This window comes from Haemaphysalis longicornis, unplaced genomic scaffold (genome assembly GCF_048455015.1).
Source record: "Haemaphysalis longicornis isolate Haplotype H1 unplaced genomic scaffold, Haemaphysalis longicornis Haplotype H1 scaffold_2, whole genome shotgun sequence".
Lineage (NCBI taxonomy): Eukaryota > Metazoa > Arthropoda > Arachnida > Ixodida > Ixodidae > Haemaphysalis > Haemaphysalis longicornis.
In genome coordinates this window covers 205,467,916-205,491,727 of record NW_027526295.1, presented here as the reverse complement: position 1 = coordinate 205,491,727, position 23,812 = coordinate 205,467,916, and the positions used below count along the sequence as shown (strand labels likewise).

Here is a 23,812-nt window from a genome sequence, read left to right as displayed (position 1 = left end):
TTGTCTTCAGCAGTGGTGTTCGTCTCCTCCTGGACGTCGCTGAATTTTACGGAGTCCGCCATCATGCTCTTGCGGAAGGGCTCCCTTTCTTCATCCCCATCGGTCTTTCTGACAGCGAACTCATCCCACTCGTTTCCGTCCTCTTCGCTTAGAAACTTCTCCAGGGCCTCCTTTTGTTGTCGACGGAAAAAACCCACCTACCGAGAAACAACGACTTTTGAACGATTTCGTGAACTCAAAGAAGCCTATGTATAAGCTACTGTATATACCCAGCTCATAACCACCTAAATCACAAAAGGCGTTCGACGTGATGTACGTACATGAACCAGTCCGGCTACTATGAGTGAGAAGAGGAGAAGTCCGGCGAAAGCACTGGCTGCGATGATCCAATCGGGCACCTCCTCCGCTGGTGGCGGGCCTTCCTTTTGGAACACCGTGGCCACCTGCACGCACGTTCATTCCACGCAGGTAAGAAGGGCAGCCTCGACTGCGATAGTGAACGATTTCGTCGAGTTCTTATGCGTATCACTCCTTCCCGACTACGCCATGGGCCCCAAACATGTAACGCCCGGAATTTGCACAAAAATGCATAATTTGCAAAGTTAACACATTTTATCGTCATATAAACGTAATTGTAGGTAATTGGTCAAGGGTAATTTTAAAAGGCAAAAATAAAATACAGAAAAAAATTACAGGGGGGTGCTTGTAATGTGTGCCAGGTGTGTGAAGGTTAAAGCCTAGTTGGACCTTTTGTATATCTGCTCTGAAACTTTCTGTCACGACTGAACCATTCCCTTGCGCAGCCCCCTCCGAAGCTCGTTCGGCTTTCTTTCCCTCGCTAGGAGAATCCTGTTCGCCTCGCGAGATTTCGTTCCCCTGTGAATACAAGCCGGCCAATTCCTGTATGCGTCGAGCATTCATTCTATTGGTTTGAGGAAGTGCTAAAATAGCCTGGCTGTTCGGTCTTCGTAGTGTGTTTGTCTAGCGTAGTGTGCTCGATCTTCACCATTGACAAAATTTGTGCTGACCCATCATTTTGTTACTGCAAAATGTTCTCTTGGCATATGCTACGCATTATTTTCGTGGTTTGGTAACAATAGCGCGATATTTACGCACGCGGAAATGGCTCATGGTACAGAATAAAAAATCCGCAAATACACAGACAAAAATTAAATTAAAACTGAACTAACGAAATAAAAATGCCATTTTTATACACCCCCCTCAAACTAAAATAAAATGAGCCAAAAAAATAAGACACGACGCAACCAAAAAAATGGAACTTGGGAATACGGGCTGATGGTATAGCGTATAATGTGTTTGTGTTTAGTATATGTATCGCCACTCAAGCCTTCGCCTTCAAGTCGTCATAGACATAACGCAAGTGGCGCCGAGAATTTTCAGTAATGTTTTGAACAGCGGAGCTGTTTAACTTGGCCGTAAGTTGTGCAACGCGAACAAAAAACTTCCAGTTGAGAAAAAAAAAAGTTCCCCTGGTGAGAATTGAGCCTCAGCTCCTCGGGTTATGAAACCGGCGTCCGTCCTACTGAGCGGAAGAGGTCCCTTCGCATTCCAACATTCAAACATCTCATTCCAGGCGCACAGCATTATTTCCTCTGGGTTATTCGCAGCGTTGGCTTTGAACTGCCGGGCATCCGACGAAGGGAGGGGGGCCGCCAGCTCTGCTGTTTCTCCAGCCTTGCACCACAAGTGCAAGCTGCGCCAATTTTTCATCTTCAATCTCCCTTCACACTTAAGACAAACTGATCGAGCCTGTAATCCTCAGGCTGTGGGGGTTGCAACCTTTTCCAAAGCTAATGTAGGAACAACCGCACAAATGGTGATTCAATGAAAAACAAGACAAATAATTTGGCCGCTACGTTTTTCATGTCGGACGAGTAACGTTCGTGGTATAGCAAAACAAACAATATAAACACACGGTAGAGAAGCCTTACACGGATCTCCTTGCGGGATTGTGCATCAGTCGTGAAAGTAGTGTTGTCCAGAATCTCCAGGTAACCTTCGGAGCCAACGCTGAATGCATGCCACGTACCCTGAAAAAAGTTCCAGCTCAAGTGAACGTTTCATGTGCACTCCGAAAAACAACTGTACATTAGACGGAGATCTAGCGATATTTGATCAATTGTGGTACTATTGCGAGACTGAAGCACAAATCAGCCTTCGTCAGCCAATAAAGGGATTAGTACCATTTATTCGCCGTTATACATGATATAGTTTTCCCAATTACGCTTTTCCTATTCTTGATACTTTATGCCATGGCAGTATTAACTAATCGTCCCGCTTCATCTATGGTCCGACACATTTCTCACACAGCTACACCCCCCTTACACACACATAGGCAAAGTTCCCACACCTGCACAGGGAGCCATCTGGAGCTGAGACTGCAATGTCGCGGCTATTGGGATCACTTCGCCAGTAACAAGTAGAAGGCGATCTCAATTTAAACCCATTCCCTCTCCGAAGCCAATTTGACCAGATAGGACCGGTTTACCCATAACCACAGGTGTTATCAAGGGGAGCGTCAGCCCCTCTGTGCATGCTCAGGCATCGCCTAACAACGGAAGCGTGCTCCCCTATCCTGAGGCTGTGCGTTCTTGTGGTCAGCGTTTATAACAAGGAGGAGCTCTTGCTAATTGAACATTCCTTCTTCACGAGTTACGTTGGTCAGGTTAACCTGGCACACACGACGAATCTTTCGCAAGCGGCGCACCACTCCCTACTTTATATATGTATGCGGCAACGACGAGTGGCTCATTGGACAACCGGTGCGGAGTGCACGAGCGTTCGCGCCATTTCGATGGTTTGAATCACCATAATGCTTTGTCGAAACAGCGCAATTTTTCTGTGATAAACTGAGACAACTAATTAAACAACACAGGATCGCTGCGAATGCTAGTTGCTGCACAAGATCAGTGCTTGAGCGAATACTCACGGCTTGTCTCCTGAACTCCTCCATGTCAACGACCACGGACACTACGACCTGCACTATTTTCTGCCTGTCCAAAAATGGACCGAAGATGCACTTGACTTCGTCGCACAGGGATGTCTTGCAGTTCTGTGTGAGGAAGTAACGAAAGGTTTACAGGTGTAGAGGTTCTGAAGTTTCACTACGTGCCCCCATGATTGGATCAGTGTTACATGTACATACAAAGGAATTAATTTAACGCCATGCCACTTATTATTAATCACGATAACGGAAGACTAGGGGGCTGTCAGTCGTTGCCTAGGTTGCTCTTCGTGTTTGCGTAGGCGTGAGTACTTCGGAAGATATACCGCACTCGCAGTTTGCATTGAAACTGGAGGCCTGTTGCGTCATGTGTTAGGTTTAGGGTACTACTCCACGGGGTTGTACAACATGAACGCGTACCGTGCATAACTCTACAGAGGCAACATCTTTGGTGACAATGCTTGTACAAAAGGTTTCGAGTGCTTTTCGAAGTTTTCCTGAGACTGGGTAAGTCGAGCTAAACCGCATGCCTCACGCAAAATTGAACATGTTTCATAAATCCTTGGCTACATAGGACCCTGAGGAATAGAGAACACTGGCGCTGTGGGCGGAGACTTTTGTCTAGCCAATCAAAAAGTTATGAAGTGTTATGAGAAGTTCTCTCTCTTACAAAAGAACGAATTCAAGAACGAGTTCTTATATGCTTGAACGAGAGGTTTATACTGACCAAACTTTCGCGGACCACTAATTCTGGAAACACTACTTCATACTTTGCAACAGTATTCGGGAAAAAGAAAACACTAGGCATATTTGAGCCAAGACATTAATGCGTAAGTGGTATTTACAGTTTTCTTGTAATCAAATATACAAGTCTGCTCAATTTTTGCGACACCAAATAAAAAAATACGGGCTGAAAACAATATTTTGACCCCGAAATTTGGAGAGTGCACGCGACGATCTAGGACCACGTGGCGGCGTCCCAAGTTCAAAAGTAACGAAAGCTTCCAATAGATTGCGCGTGAGCAGTGGAAAAAGCGAAAATGGAATTGACTTTAGCATATCTCCTCCGTGGTTATCGTGGGAAGAGCTAAACAGGAGCGGAAGAGCGTTTCAGATGGGCGGGCGAGAAACAGAAGACAGGCATTCACGCGGCACGGGCGCGAGAAGGCTATCGTCTTTCGACGACCTTTTGCAGTGAAGTAGGCGGATACGCGGCCATTTCTTTTGTACTCATACCCACCCTGCTACAAACAATTCCATGTGCTTTTGCATTAAATGGGCACATTTGATGCATTAACAAAAATAAACAATATACTGATAGAAGAATTACCATTTTTATAGTTTCGGTGTCGGGGCACCAGACAACGAGCTGTTTCTTTCAACACCTACACGAGCTAATTAACGCCAAAATAAACCAACTTCATTGTTATTCTCTCACTTAAAAAGATAAAGGAAATTCAAACTGATAGTTCGTCTGCTGCGCTGCTGCTTGGGGCGCCAACATGCTGTTACCTGGTTCAGTGGCGGTACAATAACAGTGTTTCGCACTGAACTCCAATGTGGAAATAGCTGCTGCTAAACAACCCTGTTGACAAGAACCAACGGAAACAAATTTTCTAGACTAAAAATTTCGTTGCATTTGTCGAACTTCATAGACTGGCACATCGAAAGAAATGGCCTGTTGTGTTCTGCTTCAAGAGTTTGTTGTTGTTGCTGTTTTTTTTTCGTGTATTTCAATTGTTCGCTTTTGAATTGAGCAAAGAAAATCCTTATTCTCTTAGTATCTGCATTGAAAACAAGGATCGAAATTCGCACACGCGTATAAATTTTGATCCAGGAATACCTCAGGGCAGGAGACACAAATGCGAAGTTGACTAGAACATTTTACCCCTGTTTGACGCGACAATAGACGCTTGTCTTAACTTTTTTTTTAAACCACAAAATGCTTGTCTTTGTGCATGCATTAAAGTTCTGCCACCTGTTCATGAAGCCTCTTGTTTAACCCTGGGAATTTCCATGCATGTTACTTAAGCCATGTCCAGCACCGCAAGGGCATTATTCTCCTCGTGGCTAAACTTGCATCCCGTTATAAATTGGGCAAGCGCACTTAGAACGCGCATTACCACGTACGGCATACTTAACTATTTAGGGGCGTTTGGATCTACAATGACTGGCTACCCCTCCCTCTACTAAATTCATGTTCATAAGACGTTTAAAGGCTACCGTTCCTTTCTGATTTGCATTCACTAAACTATGCAAAAGTAATACCAATCGCAGTAAAAGACGTTCAGTGAGACAAAAGTAGGGTGTGGGAGGTTTAGTTGCGAGGTATGGAATTTTCTATCACATCAGCGTTGAAGAGAAACCTACCAAGGGTGGCACGTTCTGGTCGGAGAGTTTGGTAAGCCTCTCGGAGTGAGGCGAGTCGGCCTCGGGCACCGACCGCTGTACACGGCCGCTCAGGCTGTCCTTGCTGGTAGAGAATATGCCAGAGTCCGAGTCATCATCACTGCTCTGTGCGGCCTGGTCCCCGTTGCTCATGACGAATCCCTCTACGTTTAGGCACGTTCCCGGAACAAACAGGTCTCCTTGCAGAATCTATGCAGGAAAAAGGGACGGGTATCAATCGCACGTGTTATGTGCGATAGCAGCAATGGGGTCGGCCCGGGCGATTTTGTGTTGGTCGGCCTTTTTGCAGATTAGGACGAGGTTGTGCGGGCGTAGGAACAAGAAGACGGTATCCTCTACCTTCTTCTCTTGGTCCTCGACACCACCGCCATGATTCCCACAGCTGAATAATTATAGCTGAAGCAATCGTCATCGTCCTCGTCATGGTCATCCTCACAATAATAGATGTGGGCATAATTGTCCATCCTGGTCCTGGATCGTGCCTGCTCATCATTGTAATTTTACCCACGAGAACGAAGTGACGGCTCCACCCGCGCGGCGAGCACCCTTCCCCCAGAAAACCGCTATTTGCTCTGCAACTTCATGTCACCACGCCAACAATCAGAAAACGTTTCTCTATTGATGCCGCACATGGGAAGACACACCACAACCCTAGAGACGATACAAATGTCCGGTACGGAGCGGCGATCAAGAATTTTGCAAACTTGCTCTAGGGCCTACTTTAGGAAACACTTTCCTTTTATTTGGTAAATTGTACATATTGGACGTTTTATTTTTCTGTTTAATATTCACTGTTCTATACAGCGTTAGCCCTCGTATTTTGAGTCCTTCCTCCACTCGAGCCTAAAGTGGAGGAGATCCTTGAAATGGATTTGCCCATGCATTACCATTGCGGGATCCTCCCCTCAGTCGAGTGGAGGGAACAAATGGACTGGAGGAGCAACTTAGAATACGGCCTTAGACTTGTTTGTTCTTCTCATTCCCCTGTATATTTGTTAACATAGCTGAGTGTGCTGGCTAAAGTACCTGTGTTTGCTTCTGTTGTATGTGTGTGGTTATATTTACCTTATCGCATTATAAAAATGACTTTGTTCCTATTTTGGGGTCTGACTCATACTTCTTGATGCTAGCAGCAAAAGCGAGGCATCAAGAACAAACCATCTTTTTCGCTGGTTATTGATGGAATAGTCGTTTTCTTGTAGATACGCCGCACCCAAGTGGTACCGTTATAACAGTAGCGCGTTATCAGCAACCTTCTCGTCATTTTCTTTCTGTACCAGTGAGGAATTTAAACACTAAAATGAAAACTCCCAGTTACCACAATGTTTATCAAAATTGTATGTATGTACAGTTCCTGCGGAGTACTGCCTATGTTCTGTGTAAAATAAATCTACTTATGTCCGGCAGTGTCCGGTCGCCAGCGATTTTCGTTTAAGCAATTTTCTGTTTTAGATATTCATGATGATGATGTCGGTTGGATTTTATTGGCGCAAGGCCTACTAAGGGCAAAGAGCGTCAAACGATGTTTTCGATATTCAAATAAGAAAATAATTTCCTGTGCTCCTACATTTGGATTAGATGCCAGCTACATAGACAATCCTCGTTATCTACAAATACGGGGACAGAAAATGAGGAGCAATCCGTATTACGAGCCAAATACAGTAATGAGTTTTCTATTGAATATTTTAGTCTTATGTTAATAAAAATTGAACCTAATGTTATTGAAAGCATGTGAACTTGTTTTGTCATTCTGGCAAAGCTACCAACAAGCCGATCCTCCAATGCATGCTAATTTCGCCCATGGGGATTTAATTGAAGCAGGAGTAAAAAATGGTGCTGAGCGCATTTTGGGTATAAAAAGCGTTGAGGTAGCTCAAAGGTACAGCGGATCGAAAGCTCGAAATAGTTGCGAAATGTACAGGTGCGGATACGCGCTTTAAGTGCTAAATATTTTGCCTGTAAAGCCCGCACTACTGCAGTCGGGCAAGCTACTTTGTGAAAGGAACGTCACGGTTTGACGTGATCTTTATCGTATAGTGACATCTTCTCTTGTGCAAACGTGGTCGCTGGGGTATGTAGTCGTTTATTTCACAATATGGCGAGCAGACAGTACCAACATCAACAAGGCCGCCTAAATTATCGGAGTGTAACGTGGTATTAGAGTAATTCCAAAGTTAGAGTGCGAAGCTTTGCAATTTTTGATGAAAGGTACTCTTTATTTGTTTCATTCAAGCCGGAACGAAGTGAGAATATGTGAGTAGTCTGTCAGATAATTACAAGCCCAAAACCTGGTAACGACGCTTGCCATTCAAATCAGTAAGCGTTGTCGTGTTGTACGTGAGAAGCATTTCTACAGTAATGCATTAGAGAACAAAGCTTCCAGGCCCAAAGTGTCTAACGCAGAGCTTATGCGTGTAAAACTAGTTAAATTGGTGCTAAATTGATCGTGTCGCGTGCTCGCTAAACTTCTCTCTTGCTCGCTACGATATTTGCTCAAATGTGCTAAATTGCGAGGGGAAGCTATCGACAGAAAACCACGTACAGACGGTCCCAGCGACATTGCTTTTAGACAACGTTTTAACGGCGGGTGAACAAATTTTTAGTTATGAATGATTTAAGCATAACACCTGCCTAATCCACTACAAAATTTCTAAGGTACTGGTCAATAATTAATCAACAAAATAACCTGGGGGTTCAGTCGCTGGTCACCATTCAGTCACCGAAAATTGAGATTATCATCATCATTAAACAACAACAACGACGACAGCAGAGTATTTAAGTCCACTGCAGGACAAATGCCTCCCCCACTGACACCCACCCGCGTCTGTCCCGCGCTGACCGCGTCCACTCTTTGCCTTCGAACTTTCTTAATTCGTTTCTCCGTCGAATTAATGGTATTCCCCTTCGTCTAGTCCCGTCTCTCGGTGTCCATTCTGTTGCCTTTGTGGCGCACCTGTTGTCAGTTCGTCGCACTGCATGGCCAGCCCAAGCCCATTTCTTTTTCTTAACTTGAACTACGATATATTCTATTCGAGTTTGCTCCCTAATCCAGGTTTATAGTTTTCTGTCTATAAGTGTTACTCCAAACATTATTCGCTCCATGGCACGTTGGGCGGACCTAAGCTTGCTTTCGCGTTGTTCAGTAAGGCGCCATGTTTCCGCTTAGTATGTCGTCACCGGCAGTATGCATTGGCTTAATGCCTTTCTTTTTAGGGATAGAGGTACCTTGCCTTTAATTAGGATAGAGGTCCTTGCCGAACCAACCCTAACCCATTCCTGTTCTGCACCGGATTGCTTTCTCGTGGGCGGGAACAGCACATCTGGCCAGGGTAGTTATATTCTTCTAATTGTAGTATTTTGTTACCTATGCTGATATGGACGCGTTCAGCATGTTTATTTGCCATTACTTTTGTTTTATTCATATTTATCTTTAGCCCCACAGTGAAGCTCTCTGATTGTAGTTATTTAACCATTTTTTGAGTCCTTCTGCAGATTCACTGAGCAAGACTATGCCTTCTGCAAACCGTAGATGTCTGAAGTATTCCCAGATAATCCGTAAGCCTAAGTTTTCCCAGTCAAGTCTCCTGAATACACTCTCCAGAAATCCTGTGAACAATTTTGGTGAGATGGTATCACCTCGTCGCACTCCTTGTCGGATCGGGTATCTATCACTTTGTTTGTGAGGGGTACTTGTGCCTGTGCATTCCTCGCATATGTCGTCTAGGAGTCTTAGGTAAGTCTCCTCTATTCCTTGGTCCTTCAAGGCGTCCATCACCGCGGTCATGTTAACTCAATCAAACGCTTTTTCATAGTCTATAAATGTTATGTAAAGCGGATTCTTATACTCTGCGCATTTTTCTATTACTTGGTTGATGAAATGGATGCGATCCATTGTAGAGTATGCTTTTCTAAACCCAACCCTGAGTTGTTGGAAGTCTAGGCTGTCGTTTATGCGGTTGACTATTATCGTAGTAAACAGCTGGTACACAACTTACAGAAAGCTGATGGGTCGGTAGTTATTAAGATTTTCGTTATCTCCCTTCTTGTGAATTAAAAATATGTTGTCGTTTTTTCATACTTTGGGTGCATTTAAAGTCCCTAAACATTGTGAGAATAGTTTAGGAAGCTGTTCTAGTATTATATCTCCGCCCTCCTTTAGAAGGTCAATGGTTATGCCGCCATCGCCTTCAGCCTTTCCTCTTTTCATGCCCGTAAGCGCCTTTTCTACTTCCCATTTAGCTTCTGGCAGAACGTCGCAAGCTAAGCTTGTACGATCTGTATTTTCCTTTGGACCTAAGTCGCTGGCGTACAGCCTTGTGTAGAATGGTTCCCCAATTTTTATTATCTCGTCCATATCGTGCATTATGCTGCCCTGTTCATCTCTAAGCGCGCACATTGTCTCTCCGCCATAGCCAGCTTCGTCCTTGTTGCCTTCAAGCTTTCTCCTTTTCCCAATGTTTCCTCAATGACCGCCGTGTTCTACGCACGAATGTCATTTGTTTAACTTCTCTTGGTCAATTTTGACGGCTCCGCTAGTGAATTTCGATCCACCGTACCGAGCAATTTTATGTTCTGAGGCTTCGCAATAAACTCCATTGTTTGCTGAGTTAGTTTTTTTAGTTTGTTCACTGCGTGCTAGTTCTCCAATAGCCGCTCCTGACTTTCTTTTTAGGTTGTCATTTAGGGTACCAACACTGTCTTCGCTCTGACCGTCTAAGATCACGAATTCGTTCTGAAGCGTTATTTTAAATTCCTGCGGCGTGTCTCTGACTGACTTGATGCTGGGTTTCTTCCTTTTTGGAAGTTTTCTTCTTTGCTTTTTAAGATTTACCCTTACTTTGCACCTAACCATCCTATGATCACTGCACAGAATCTTGCTCAGCACCTCCACGTCCTGCACAACCCCTGGGTTGTCACTCATAATTAAGTCTATTTCATTTTTAATGCGTAGCATTCTTTGCCGAGTACCCCCACAGCCAGCACCGTGTAACGCCCTGCATTCCCACAAAGATGCAGATTTTGCGAAGTTCAACCTGTAATCACTTTAATAGCGTAAATAGAGATAACCGGTCGCACAAAATTTTGAAAAAATAAAAAATAGGAAAAATAAAAGAAAATTACGGAAAATGGCAAAACGTCCAACGACCTGCATTTCCACAATATGGCAGATTTACCGAAAGTTCCACCTCTAATCATTATAATACCGTAAATGGAGTTCATTGGTCCAACGAAATTTTGAACAAATAAAAAATAAAAAATTATAAAAGAATTACGAAAACTGGCGAACGGTGTAACGCACTGTATTTCCACAATAACGCAGATTTCGGAAAAGTCCCAAATGTAATCGTTATAATAACGTAAATGGAGATAATTGCTAGGATGAAATAGAGAAAAACAACAAAATAAAAAATATATTAAAAAATTACGGAAAATGTCAAAACGACGCATGGCATTTCCACAAAATTGCAGATATCGCGACAGTTCCACGCGTAATCGTTATAGTAGCGTACATGGAGATCATTGGTTGAACTAAATTTTGAAAAACCAGAAAATAGAAAAAATGTAAAATAATTACGAAAACTGGTGAATCGTGTAATGCCCTGCATTGCCACAATAATTCAAATTTCGGGAAAGGTCCCAATTTAATCGTTATAATAACGTAAATAAAGGTAATTGGTCAAACGAAATTTTGGAAACCTAAAAGATAAGAAAAGTATACAATAATTACGGAAAATCTCATATCGTATCACACATGGCATTTTCGCAATAATGCATATATCGCGGAAGTTCTACCTGCAATCGTTATAATAACGCGAATTGAGATACTTGGTCGAAGGGAATTTCTAAAAACTAAAAAAAAATGAGAAAAATGTACAATAATTACGAAAACTGGAGAACCGTGTAACGCCCTGCATTTAAACAATATTGCAGATTTCTGGAAAATTCCAAGTGTAATTATTATAATAACGTAAATGGAGATAATTGGTCTACAAAATTTTGAAAGACTAAATGAAAGAAAAATATTACAAAAAATTACAGAAAATGTCAAAACGTATAACCCATGGCGTTTCCCCAATAATTCCACCTGTAATCGTTATAATAGCGGAAATGGAGATAATTGGCCGAACGAAATTCGGGAAATGTACAATAATAAGAAACATTTAAAACAATTACGAAAACTGAGGAACCACAATGCAGATTTCGCGAAAGTTTCCCTGTAATCGTTATAATCGCGTAAATGGAGATAAATGTTAGAACGAAATTGTGAAAAGCTAAATATTAAAAAAATATATAAAATAATTCTGGAAAATGGCGAACCGTGTAACGCCCGGCATTTTCGCAATAATTTTGATTTGAGAAAGTTCCACCTGTAGTCGTTATAATAGCATAAATGGAGATAATTGGTCCGACAGGATTTAGAAAAACCATAAGCTTTGACTGTAAAAACTCACATTCAGACAAACGACATAACAATTCTACGCATTAGTGATAATTCTCTGAATTTTTGCAGAATTTTTGTCATCCCGTCAGGACTTTTCCATGTCCATTTTCTACTCTTGCGTTTGCGGAAGAACGTGTTCAATAGTTTCAGGTTATCTCTCTCAGTAAATCTCACCAGTGTATTTCCTCCAATGTTACTACAGTACACTTTGGTCTTAGCCAAAAAGACGACTGCCTATTCCAAAATTTCCCACTGATTTTTCTCCTATTCTCTTTGCACATACTTTAGCGTTAAAGTCTTCTATTACAATTGTGAACTGTGCTGTTCCCTTATTCATTACTGACTTGACGTCGTCGTGGAAGCAGTCTACGGCCTCATCCTCGTGGCTAGCTGTTGGTGCATAGGTTTGTATTATCTTTAACCTGCATCACTTGTTAAGCTTGATCAAGACGACTTCGACCCTCTCGTCAATACTGAAGAATTCTTAGACATTCCCTGCCGCCTCTCTGTGGATAAAAAATCCCAACCCGTGTTCTTTCCTTGCGTGAGGTCCCCGATAGCACAGATTATGTCCGCTAGTCAGTTCTATGAAGCCTTCTCCTGTTCTTCTAACTTCACGTATTCTAGTAACATTCCATTTAACTTCCGAGAGCTCCTTTAATAGTACAGCTCAGCTTGCCTCGCTATAGAGAGAGTTAATGCGTTGAACGTTGCCAAGTTCATGTTCCAGATTATTATGAATACCTTGATGTCTTTGACATAGGTGATTGGTGGCTCCGACTTGCTGAAGGCGTGTGGTACACGAATGGAGAGCTGGACCTGCTGAATTGGACTCGGGTATTTCTTGGAAAGCTGGCAAAAAGAGAGGGAGAAGGAGAGGGCGTTGTATTTTCTGGGGTGCCACTTCCATTTAGTGTTCAAAAACGCAATAATATTGCAAAAAACTATACCAAAAGGTGTGAAATATCTTACCAGAAACCCATGTTCCAGTTCAATTGATTTGGTCGTTCCATTGAAGGTTACCACTTCGGGCCTCGCCTTCCTGCGAAGTAGGACAGGAGGGAATTTCGTCTGTGAACAACAAATACCTTTACGAAATTGCTATAAAATTAGAACGAAGCAAAATAGGGCTTCTTTTTACCGCATGTATTTAATGCAAAGCATTCTTGGTCGAGTACCCCGGCCGCCGGTACCCTGGAACGCCCTGAATTCGCACAAAAATGAATAATATGCGGAAGTAACATATTTAATCGTTACAATAGTGTCAACGGAGATAATTTGACGAACACTTTGATAAACCAAACAGTACAAGAAAAACAAAAATTGTACTAAAATAGTTTGACAAAATCAGAAATATGCATGTTGTACATCTCCCCTGAAAAACTAACACTGAATTAAAAATGCTGAAAAGAACGATGAAAATACTAAAAAAATAGCAAAAACGAGCAAATCGTGTAACTCCCTGCATTTTCACAAGATTTCATAATTGGTGGTAATAAACTTTCAATCGTCATAATAATTTTAATGAATAGTATTGTTTGAACGGAATTTTTAAGAACTAGAGTAGAGAAAATAGAGAAATAGAAAATAGAGAAAATAAAAAAATACAAAATTGAACAGATGCAATAAAAAAATACGCACCTTACACATCTCGAACAAATGGAGACTCAAATAAAAATTTATGGAAAATAACGCCTAAAGTACGTATGATACAATAGAGGAAACGCGCCAACTCTGCACAACGTCTTGCATGTAAGCAGACATGCGCAATTTGTAAAGTAAAGGCGCTTAATGTGTATAATGGTGCATATTTGCATCATTGTAGAGAATAAACAAAATAAAACTTAAAAACAGTAAAATATTTCAAGGTATTTGGGTACTCATAGCCAAATCTGCCTTGCAAAGAACTCACAATTTATAAAAGCGGCGTAAGAATGTTCCGCATTAGTAAGCAATTCCCAGTATTTCTGCAGATTTTTTTTGTTTGAAATCGCTCGCAAAAACATTATATACCGCTCGTATATTAGCTTCTGAAAAAGCCACAATTCTCGTCATTCAAATGTCAATCATGTCATAGGCGAAGCCCATCTTGTTAGCATTGAATTTCGATCACGTAGTCTATTCCCTGTGTAGAATTCAACTCTAAATAAATAAATAAATAAGTAAATAAATTAATAAATAAACAAACATCTCCTGGTGAATTCTTAGGGTGGATGCCACGCTTTGCTCCGGCTTCAGAAACGCGCAACACGGCATTTCTCGGACGCCATTCACGGGCCACGTCCGCACACCATGTTAACCCGGCTTTGTGTTCTTCCTGTCTCAGTGGTACCGTTTGCTCCTTTTAAAGGAGGTGCTGGTTGCGTGTTGCTCATTTCGTTCTTTGTCAGCCTCGGCCCTCCCATTTTATAATTTTTTGCCGCCCACTCGGCCCTGAACTCGCGCCGAACTACATTTCGCACTGCGCATCATAGCATACCAGATGCAACGTGTCGGATGCCAGCATGCGCGGCAAACATCCCCGCGAAAGCAACGAGACAACGCCACCGCCTAGACTTGGTGTCATTCCGTGCGAATAAATATGCTGGCAGCGGTGTAGGGGCTGCGGCACTGCAGCCAACGCAATTACTGCGTAGGCTTGGCGTCACCCCTCGGCAAGGTATGTGTTAAGTCTGAACGTTGGGCAGCCCTAACTTCGAGCTTAATAATTTGTCAGACAACGGCAAACTTATTGTATGCGTCAAGCTACAGGTACCGTTTGACGACATTAGCTATCATAGATCATGTCGTTGCTGTGGCTTCATCTTACGTCTGTGAAACCAAGAGGTAAAGAGGATTTCGCCATAACTCGGAGAACAGGAGGGCGCACACCCTGCGGCTACAAAGCGCCTGCCGCTATCTTCGACCTGAGGCATAGAAACAAGGCGCTTTGCACGTAATTAGATGCAGCTTCTCGGGCAGTTCACTAGATGGTCCAAGCTGGCCTTAGGTGAGTTGGTTGAACCGGGGATAAATAAACGCGTTGTATGATTGCAGGGGTGCCACTGTAGGCGCTACTGAGTTTTCATCATCTGAAGTTCGATATCTCGCACGTTTTCGCGTTCTCACTTCATAACAATATGCTTATAGCGATACCCTGCACCTTATTTCAAAGTTAGATTTCTGTAAAACTGTGCTGTCGCTATATCAGCGCATAGGGAAGTCCCATTGTGCAAGCTAATCTGCACCAATACGTGGTATCTCGCTACTTATCTGCACCATTCCTAAATAGCCAGTCTGTTTTAAGAGTTATGTTTTTCGTCCTCAAATATTGTACGGGAAACGTATTTCATAAGGCCTGCTCGATCTCGTGTTTATAGTTTATTGCACAAACGACTTTACTAGGGCCAGAGGAAGATGCATTACTAGCGCAATCCGAGCCCAAGCGCTCACCCCAGCATAGAGATGTCCGCTTGGTGAATAACTGGTAAAGTAAGGACGACCTTGTTGTCGCTGGGCGAGACCTCCTTGCTTCGCGTCTCTGCCTCGGCGGTCACGACGAACGTGTGTTGCACTTTGCTCGCGTCCAGCTTCAACCGGAAGGAGGCCTGCACACGTCACACAAGTTCCGCGTTCGTCGAAGGGTCAATGTACTCCCCTTCGAGAGAAATGGAAAGAACCAGCGGGGCACGCCTGGTGTCAACTCTGAGATGGCAGGATTCCCCCCCAACCCCACAAACCAAAAAAAGAAAACAAAATGAAAACAAAAAAGTTGCAGGGACAGCTACGTTTAGGTCTGAAGATGTACGACGCGATACCGTAACTATGACGCCGAAGGAGCGTTATGGAACGGAGTAGCTTTGTTTACGCATTTCTGCTTTCCAAGCACTGTAGGACAGCCAAGAGAGGAAGACTAACATCTACGGTTCAAATTGCCGTGGCACACGAAATAAAGATGCCCTCTACGCTTGTGTGGATTAGATGTGGGTGTAAACAGCTGTGGTTGCTGGTGTGTGTCAGTTTCGACGAGAAGGCGACACTGTCCATGGTTTAAAGGAGCCATGAAGAGAAAATGCAAGTTGGTTTTATTCGAAAGATTTCGTGTTTTATAGTGCCCCCAGCGCTTGTCCGGATACAAACGGTGCTTTATTCACTGAGAAATTAAACAATTTAGGTTAAAATTTTGATTTTCCCGCTCAATCGTGCGTTTTCGTGGTCCCAAGTGACATCACAGGAACCGACCGCTCTGCAGCCTAGAGTGCCTTCATTCACGCATCCGCCGTACAGGGTAGAGACACGTAACGCTGGCGCCGCCATGTTCGGTTGCTCGCTCGCCGCCGAAGCAAGTCATTGTGTCAAAACCGCGCTAAAATGATCGCCGCAACGCGGTTTACTGAAGAAGTTTGAATCATATTGTCTGTTTCGCGTTGCTAGGTCTCGTGGGAAACGAAAAGAATAACGCGTTGAGCCCGTTGGCCCAATTGCGGCGGCACGGGACCGTTCAAAGGTTGTCTCCACCCTGTACAGCGGTGTTGGTTTGTTCCCGCGTTTCTTTACCTTCCGTAACCTAGATGGCGCCACCATACCGTGGCAAGCGTTTGGTTTGTTTTTGCCCGCATTTAAACCTGGCTTGTTTTTGTTCTGGGAGAAAATATTCGTTCCCTGAAACAGTGCTCGCTCGACAAATGGGGTCACGTAAGACACCGTTGCTTGCGTCAATCGGCCAGTGTCGTCTGAGACAACCCCAAGCCCCGTAGTGCTGTGCAGCTAAACCACGCATGCTGTGCGCAGTACGAACAGCAGAACGCATCAGTACTTCTATGTTTACATGTGCTTTCGTAACTTCCACTGTTTGTCCCATCATTCTTATTGCTTTGTAAAGAATGTGCCCTAAATTTAAGCGCAAATCGCTCGTTCGTCTAGTTTGTAAGCTCTACCTAATTTGCGTCTGCTTCTGCCAGCCTCCGCCAATCGCAGAGCTTAGCTCATGTGACATCACAGGTTCTGTTGGGGGAAATGAGCTGGTGGGTCGCATGACCATTCCCGTTTTTCCTAATTATGTAGCTTATTTGAGCGAAGTTTACGTTAAAAGTGGTGTCAGTATGATTCTAACGAGACAATCTTTTGAATGAACCAAACTTGTGTTTTCTCTTCATGGCTCCTTTAAAGTGCTTATTACCTCATGTCGTGGCCGGTCTGGACATTTTAGTTTTTGCTTAGAGAGCGATAGAAAGAGAGTACCTTAGTTCAGTATAAAGAAGTGTGAGTTATGGCAGAGGGGAACCAAAAGTCAAGAGCCCCGGATGCAGCAGCTCGTTCCGTCCGTGCCCTCTCAATCGTCTCAGGTTCATTCTGAGGTGACGACCTTGTCAAAGCTGCCTCCTATTTTTCCACGGGAGTGGAATGTGTAATGTTTGAGTTATCTCCTGAGCGTACTTTTGTACATGACTAGGTTGCGTGGAAGAGGTTAAAGGTTTTGCGCATTTAACACAGTTTTCAGATCACGTGTTTGTTTCCTACGAATCATTTGCGCCGGTATTGATTTGTGAATATATAAATTGGTTTGTATCCTGCGAAGAGTTGGCGAATGGAGACGGAATGGAGATTGGGAACCATGTAACGCCGTGCATTTCCACAATAATGCGTATTACGCGAAAGTTACACCTGTGACCGTTATATTAACGTAAATAAAGTTAATTGGTCGAACGAAATTTTGAAATTCTAAAAAAGTAAAAGAAATATAGGAAAAATTACGGAATATGGTGAACCGTGTAACGCCCTGCATTTAAATATTATCACAGATATTGCGAAAGTTCCTAATGTAATCATTCCAATACCGTAAATGGAGATAATTGGTCAAACGATGATGATGATGGTTTTGGGTTTAATGGCGCAAGGCCAGAAGGGCGAAGAGCACCAAAGACAAAGTTATTTGATGATGACACAGATGTACAATTAAATGCTAATTTATCTAAGGAAGTCTAAAGTTAAGCCACCTAAAATCCAAGAAGATGGCTTGTGTATAGGGCCAGGTTCATTATGCATGATATGAAAGAAGCTGTAAAGGCTTGACGTCTGATAAAAACTGAAAAACACGCTTATAGAAAACATTGGGTTCAGTCGGCCAAGAAGTGTGATGGGTGAAGCGGGATGTGTTGTCTGTACAGTTCAGGAAAATGTGTCGTGTGGTGTCGAGTGCCTTGCATTGGTGAGTATGTGAACTACTGATGTGCATGGGTGTGCCCTATCCGCGGCCTAGCCAAGGCGACGTCTGTGTATCTGTCGCGTTTGTCGGTGGTGTATGGTCCCAAGAGTGATTTAATTATGTGTAATTTGTTGTCTGTCTGCTCACTGCACTCCTCCTTCCATGTCGTCCGAAGGTGTTGTCTTATGTGTGGCCTGAGGTCAGTGAAGGGTACTGTTGTTATGTGTACTGGCGTTAAGTGTACTGTTGTTAAGTGTACTGGTGTTGAGTATGTGAATTTGCACTAATACCGTAACAGTGGATATGATGTTTTTATTTCTTTTTATATTTGATTTTCGCGTGCTATTGCGGATCTTGGAGGCCATGATGATTATTTAGATTATTTTATAAAGCTGCGAAGAAACAAATTTAGTTATGTATAAGTGTGAGTATATTGTACTTGGTAAGTGCTGATGTATGTCACAAGGTGTTTCTTTTTTCTGAGTAGCTTGTGTTTCATTATGCATGTACTTTATGGCTGAGAGGATGGAATGTGATGGACATAAAATCTCACGAGTGCTTTTTCAATTTGTTTCATATTTATCAAAGTATGTAACCTTGCGCCTGTGTCCGGGGCAGTCGCCTCGTCAAGCAGCCTCAAACAGCTGCTTCTTGCGGTTGCCCCCTCCTTTGTCAAAAAAGAAAATTAAGACTTTAACTTTGACTGCATTCAGGAGTGTCGCAGTAGCGGCCATTTGATCAGAGGTCTCATTTCTGGCAACTTCAGACTGGTCTGGAACCCAGCAGAAAGTTATTTCCAGGTTTGATGCATATTCAGACATAATAGCCTCGGAAACAAGATTGATCATAATGTTTTTAGAATACTTTCCAGATGCAAGCCTGCGTACAACGCTAAGGGTGTCCGTGTACACGGTGGACTTTAAAATTTGAAGTTGGAGAATGGTATTTAAGACAATTAAAATGCCGTATGATTCTGCTGGGAATATACAGTTAAAAGGTTCATTGTTTTACTGACATGCAAGTTCGGCCCATGCGCAGCACAAGACACAGCAATTGCAGTCTTGGACGCATCACTGTAAAACTCAACCCACCGGTACTTATCCTGGATTAAAAAGAAATGCTACAGAATCCCAATTCTTGGTGTCCTGTTTTTGTCAAGTTGGGTGAAAGACACGTCACACGACAAAGGGCGGAGATGGCATAGTGGAATAAAATCAATGATTGGTGTCTTGTGGACGTCTGAAAATGGCACTGCTAGCTCAGAAACTGCTTCTCCCACTGTGACAGCAAATGGCATGCAAATAGAAGGACGGTCTAAAAAGAGTTGCTTTGTGGATGTATCATTATTGACGAATTAAAAGGATGATTTGTCATAGACATTATCTTTGAGACCTACAACATCTTCATGTATACCCTCTGGCGATGTAGGGACCATTTAGCGCATTCTACATACATACTTTGGACAGGGCTAGTGGGAAAACGCCACATGCAAGGCGTAGCCCCAAATGCAGCACTGGGTCCAGCATTTTAAGTGTCGTTTTCCTTGTCCACCCGTCCACGACACTACCGTAGTCCAAGCAAGGTCCCACCAGGGCGCTATAAACACGCAGGAGTAGTTGCTTGTCTGCACCATAGGACTGGTGGGAGAAAACACTAAGTATGTTCATAGTTTTGAGGCATTTTTACTTGAGATGATTTAAGTGTGGATCAAATGTTAGTTTTTTATCGAATAGTACGCTTAAAAACTTGTGCTCTTTTTTAATTGGTCACACAAAAAGATTTGAAAAAGAAAAAATAGAAAAATATAAAAAAGCCCGTATAACCGCGAACCGTACAACGCCCTGCATTTCCACAAAATGGCAGATTTACCCAAAGTTCCACCTGTAATCGTTATAATACCGTAAATGGAGATCATTGGTCCAACGAAATTTCCAAACACTAAAAAAATAGAAATACATAAACGTTACTGAAAATGGCGAGCCGTGTAACACCCTGCACTTCCACAATAATGCAGATGTCGCGAAAGTTCCGCCTGTAATTGTTATAATATCGTAAATGGAGATAATTGTTTGGACATGATTTAGAAAAACCCAAAAAATTGGCTGTAAAGAACTAACACTCCAGACAAGCGGCATAAGCATACTAAGCATTAGTGGACAATTCTCCGAATTTCTGCAGAATTTTTATCTTGCTGGATTTATGCACATTGTCATGTCACTACCTAATAACGTTACCGACACATCGCTATCAAAGGTACTGCTAAATCATTTGTAACCCTCTGCATAGCGTGCATATTTATGTGTAAATAAAGTTATTGTTACAATAAATGCGATAATAGCTCAATCGGATACACACCACGGTTCGATTCTCACCACGGGAAGCGTTTTTTTTTATTGGAGGTTTTCTGTTCGCATTGAACGTCTTACGGCCGTCTTACGGACGTCTTAAACAGCTCCACTGTTAAAACAAGAACAACTGTGGTTCATTTCCCTGTCATAGGAATTGATACAACACGAAATTAAATGTGCAGCGAAAGGAGCATGATTTGCGGGGAGGCGGCGTCTTGTGGGTGGGCTTAGACAGCGACGTCCTGCTGGCGGGTCGCTTCGGCAAAGGTGCGATCACTTCGGTGCTGATTCGTGGCGTGTACAGCAGACGGTTGCGTTGCGACGAGCTCAGCTTGTGGAACGCGAGAGGCAGCGTTCGTAGCTTGGACCGTGAACGCGCGAACGCATTCCGCTTCCCGCTTGGTTTTCTCTTCGTACCAAATCAGTCCCGTTCACGGAATTCGCCCGTCGGCGTCGTTACCTTTTAGCGGCGCGTAATGCAAGTTTTCTTACACAGGGCCATCGCGTTGAGCATAGAGTTAATAGACATTAATGACGCGGCTTACGCTCCCCTATGGAGGCGCCAACTGTCGGCACTCTTTAGCATAATGATGTACTACTTCTCTTCTTTTATCCTAGACGGCAGCACCATCCGCGTCAATAAAACGTTTTCCGCCATTTATTCTGGGTTCGTTGAACAGTCGTCATTTCCGTGACGGATATGGCGTCAGTGAAATCTTCGTTTATCGCGGCATAAAACACTTGCATGTTAAAAAGGAAAACGAACGCCTCTCCTAGTCTATTCTGTTCTAGTCTATCCTTCACCTCCGATTTTTATGATTTCATTTTCCCATCCCTCAACCCTCCAGTTCATCCCTCGAAATGCAAACGGCGTTTTCTTGTTGGTAGAAGACGCAAAAAATTACGAACATAACTCATGTACAGTTTCGCTGTAAAATGATGCCAGATAGGGTCAATGGTCCCATTCGTTTCCTCTTCTACCTGAGCCCGATTAAGCTTTGTTTTAAGCGAAGCTTATATGTTTGTTTTCCCGGAATTTTCATTATCCGAGATCAGAACTCCCGAGTTCCCAAGTGTCTTTAAAGCGCGAGGTGTTCTATAGCACGAAGCGTTGGAAAACGATCGTCCCGGTGGGTGCTCTATTATCACGCAGTCACCACCAAAGTCCCACACCGTTTAAAAATAATTTGGTCTTCGAGCTCATACATCTAATCACTCGGATAGGCCTTCTGAGTATAATAATTATCCATATACACGCACCATTTTCAAGATGTCAGTGGAGGCAAAATAAAAGTGTGAGCGTGTATGTATGTGTCTTTCTTCGGGATTACCGCCATCAATGCTCACGAGACATTAAATTTGATCATACTTTTCACCTAAGCTCTGTGTTACCTCTATGTCGTAAGCTGAAACCTTCGCTGGTCATCCACTTTCCCAGAGTAGAATGGCTTTTGACTTTTTCCTAGTAAGTAAGCACTCAGCCCTAAACTGTGCAGAGGCCGATGAGTGTACGCACGGTTGTTGAGGGCCTGAGCGGGTTTCCAGCTTCACAGACAATGAGCGTCCTCTGTTGGTCCGAGTCCTGCTTGACGCTGCACTGGTCTTTGTTGACCACTTGCACTCTCTCGGGAAGCGTAATCCACACGCGCGCTTGGTACGCCGGGTCAGCCGTGCGTCCGTTCTCCACGAACACAAGGAGAGACAGGTCTCGGCGCTCACCGACGACCAGGGGCAACCCACTGTCGAAACATGGGTTGGCGAAAAAAAATGGGTGAAGTGTAACACTTGTCAGCCTATAGTTATCGCGAGCGAGAAATCTTGTTGCCTTGATTTTGCAAAGACTACGCACACTGTTTTATTGAAGTTAGGTCACACCTGCCAGCCTTGTGCTTCAAATAGCGGCGCGCAATCAATGGCGATAAAACAGATAATTGGGCTAGTTGGTAACTGTTCATTTTGGTGTTGAAAGTGCTCACAAAACTGGGATGAAGGTAGCAAAAACGGGAGGCTATTTAGCACCGTGTCGTCTCTTTTTTCTGCCTTCATCCCTGTTTTGTGAGCGCTTTTAACACTAAGATAATCACTGGCGAGACTGAGCGACTAAGCGCAGGCGAAGCAGTCATTAAACCCTCGCCTATTCACGGGGTACCGCTGCGGCGAAGCTCCGAGCGAGCACAGCGGTACGCCTCTCCGCAGCAGATCACGTGGCGTGACGTCACGCCTGCCATCCTTGCGACGAGAAGATGGTCATGCGTGACATGGCGTAGCAGAGATTTCGCTTAAAAAAACGATTTATATTTTTCCCCCCCTAGTACTGAACAAGGACGCCGCAAGATTACATGTGGGGCTAAAGGACGCGGTAATAAACGGCTGCAGAAGGGGTATATATAATCCTGTACACGCATATCTTGAAAATTCTGACGCAGACTTCTACAACAAATGCTTCTGGCGTTGTGGCCCTCTTAGACTTTGGAATAATTACTTCAGCAGCTATGCCTAAATTATTGCACGCGAATACAGGAGAAGGCAAGAAATGGGAAAAGCTGTGCTTAAGGCAAGCGTGGGGATGATTGTACGGAGCAGAAGATATAACGACTGTTCTTTGTGACATTTTGTATGGCAATGTTGTCATTATTCCCTTTGCCGATAATCCCATTGCAAAGCAGTTATTCACTTTCCAATGCACTGTGTTAAACGTGATTGAAAACGATCTAACTTGCTGTGTCATTTTTGCAGCTTCATTTGCCCAAAGGGTGTTTCTGTTCCTGCTTACCGCGTGCCGTCGTAGTAAGCCACAACTAACGCGCAAGCACGTTTAAAGTGATATCTGGGACTTACCAGCTTCGTGCATCAGATCAAAGTTAAAACATATTTTCGGTATTCCTACTCTGTTCAGGAGCTATGTTACGAATTTTCCCTTAGGGAGAATTTAGATAACGCCAACATGTTGAAATTGCGGCGAAAATGGCTGCTTGACTTTTTGTTTTTACAACAATCAGCCGACAGTTCTATGTTTTTGAGAGCCATTCCCAATATCCCGCAATGTAAAATTGTGGTACTTACTCGTAGTTCGAAATATTCACTGCCAACTTCATGTCTGCCTGGCATATGTCGTCGGATCCACAGCCATGCTGGTACGGAATCTGCGTCGGAAGACACGTTGTCAAACGTCGCGCTTGTCATCTTTCAAACACTTCAATTTTAAGTGTGCCATGAAGACAAAATGCAACTTTGTTTAATTTGAAAGAAGTAGTCTTGTAACTCACTCAGGAGAATTCCTGCCACGAGAAACGTTTTTTAACAAAAAAAAAACGCAAGAAATGTTACAAACTCTTAAATTTCGCGCTAAAGTGACGTAATGTGTGCAGTAGTGACGTATATGCCCGTTCGTATTCGAGTGATACGATCAAAAGGAACTAGAGGCCCCGCTACAATCGCCCAGTAGTTTCTTGGCGGTTTTTTAC

General features: G+C 43.4%; 1 protein-coding gene across 1 annotated transcript in view; it reads right to left on the bottom strand.

The window, feature by feature from the left end:
* The window catches only part of LOC144167608 (integrin alpha-9-like), a 108,431-nt gene that overhangs the window by 631 nt on the left and 83,988 nt on the right, over positions 1–23,812 (bottom strand). The window contains exons 18-27 of the mRNA XM_077696817.1: positions 23,412–23,491; positions 21,865–22,087; positions 15,249–15,403; positions 12,789–12,858; positions 12,561–12,668; positions 5,336–5,563; positions 2,951–3,073; positions 1,953–2,051; positions 321–443; positions 1–197 (exon numbers count right to left, since the gene is read on the bottom strand). The exon at positions 1–197 is cut by the window's left edge and continues 631 nt beyond it. Coding sequence (XP_077552943.1) covers positions 1–197; positions 321–443; positions 1,953–2,051; positions 2,951–3,073; positions 5,336–5,563; positions 12,561–12,668; positions 12,789–12,858; positions 15,249–15,403; positions 21,865–22,087; positions 23,412–23,491 — 1,406 coding nt within the window. The remainder of the gene's footprint in view (positions 198–320; positions 444–1,952; positions 2,052–2,950; positions 3,074–5,335; positions 5,564–12,560; positions 12,669–12,788; positions 12,859–15,248; positions 15,404–21,864; positions 22,088–23,411; positions 23,492–23,812) is intronic.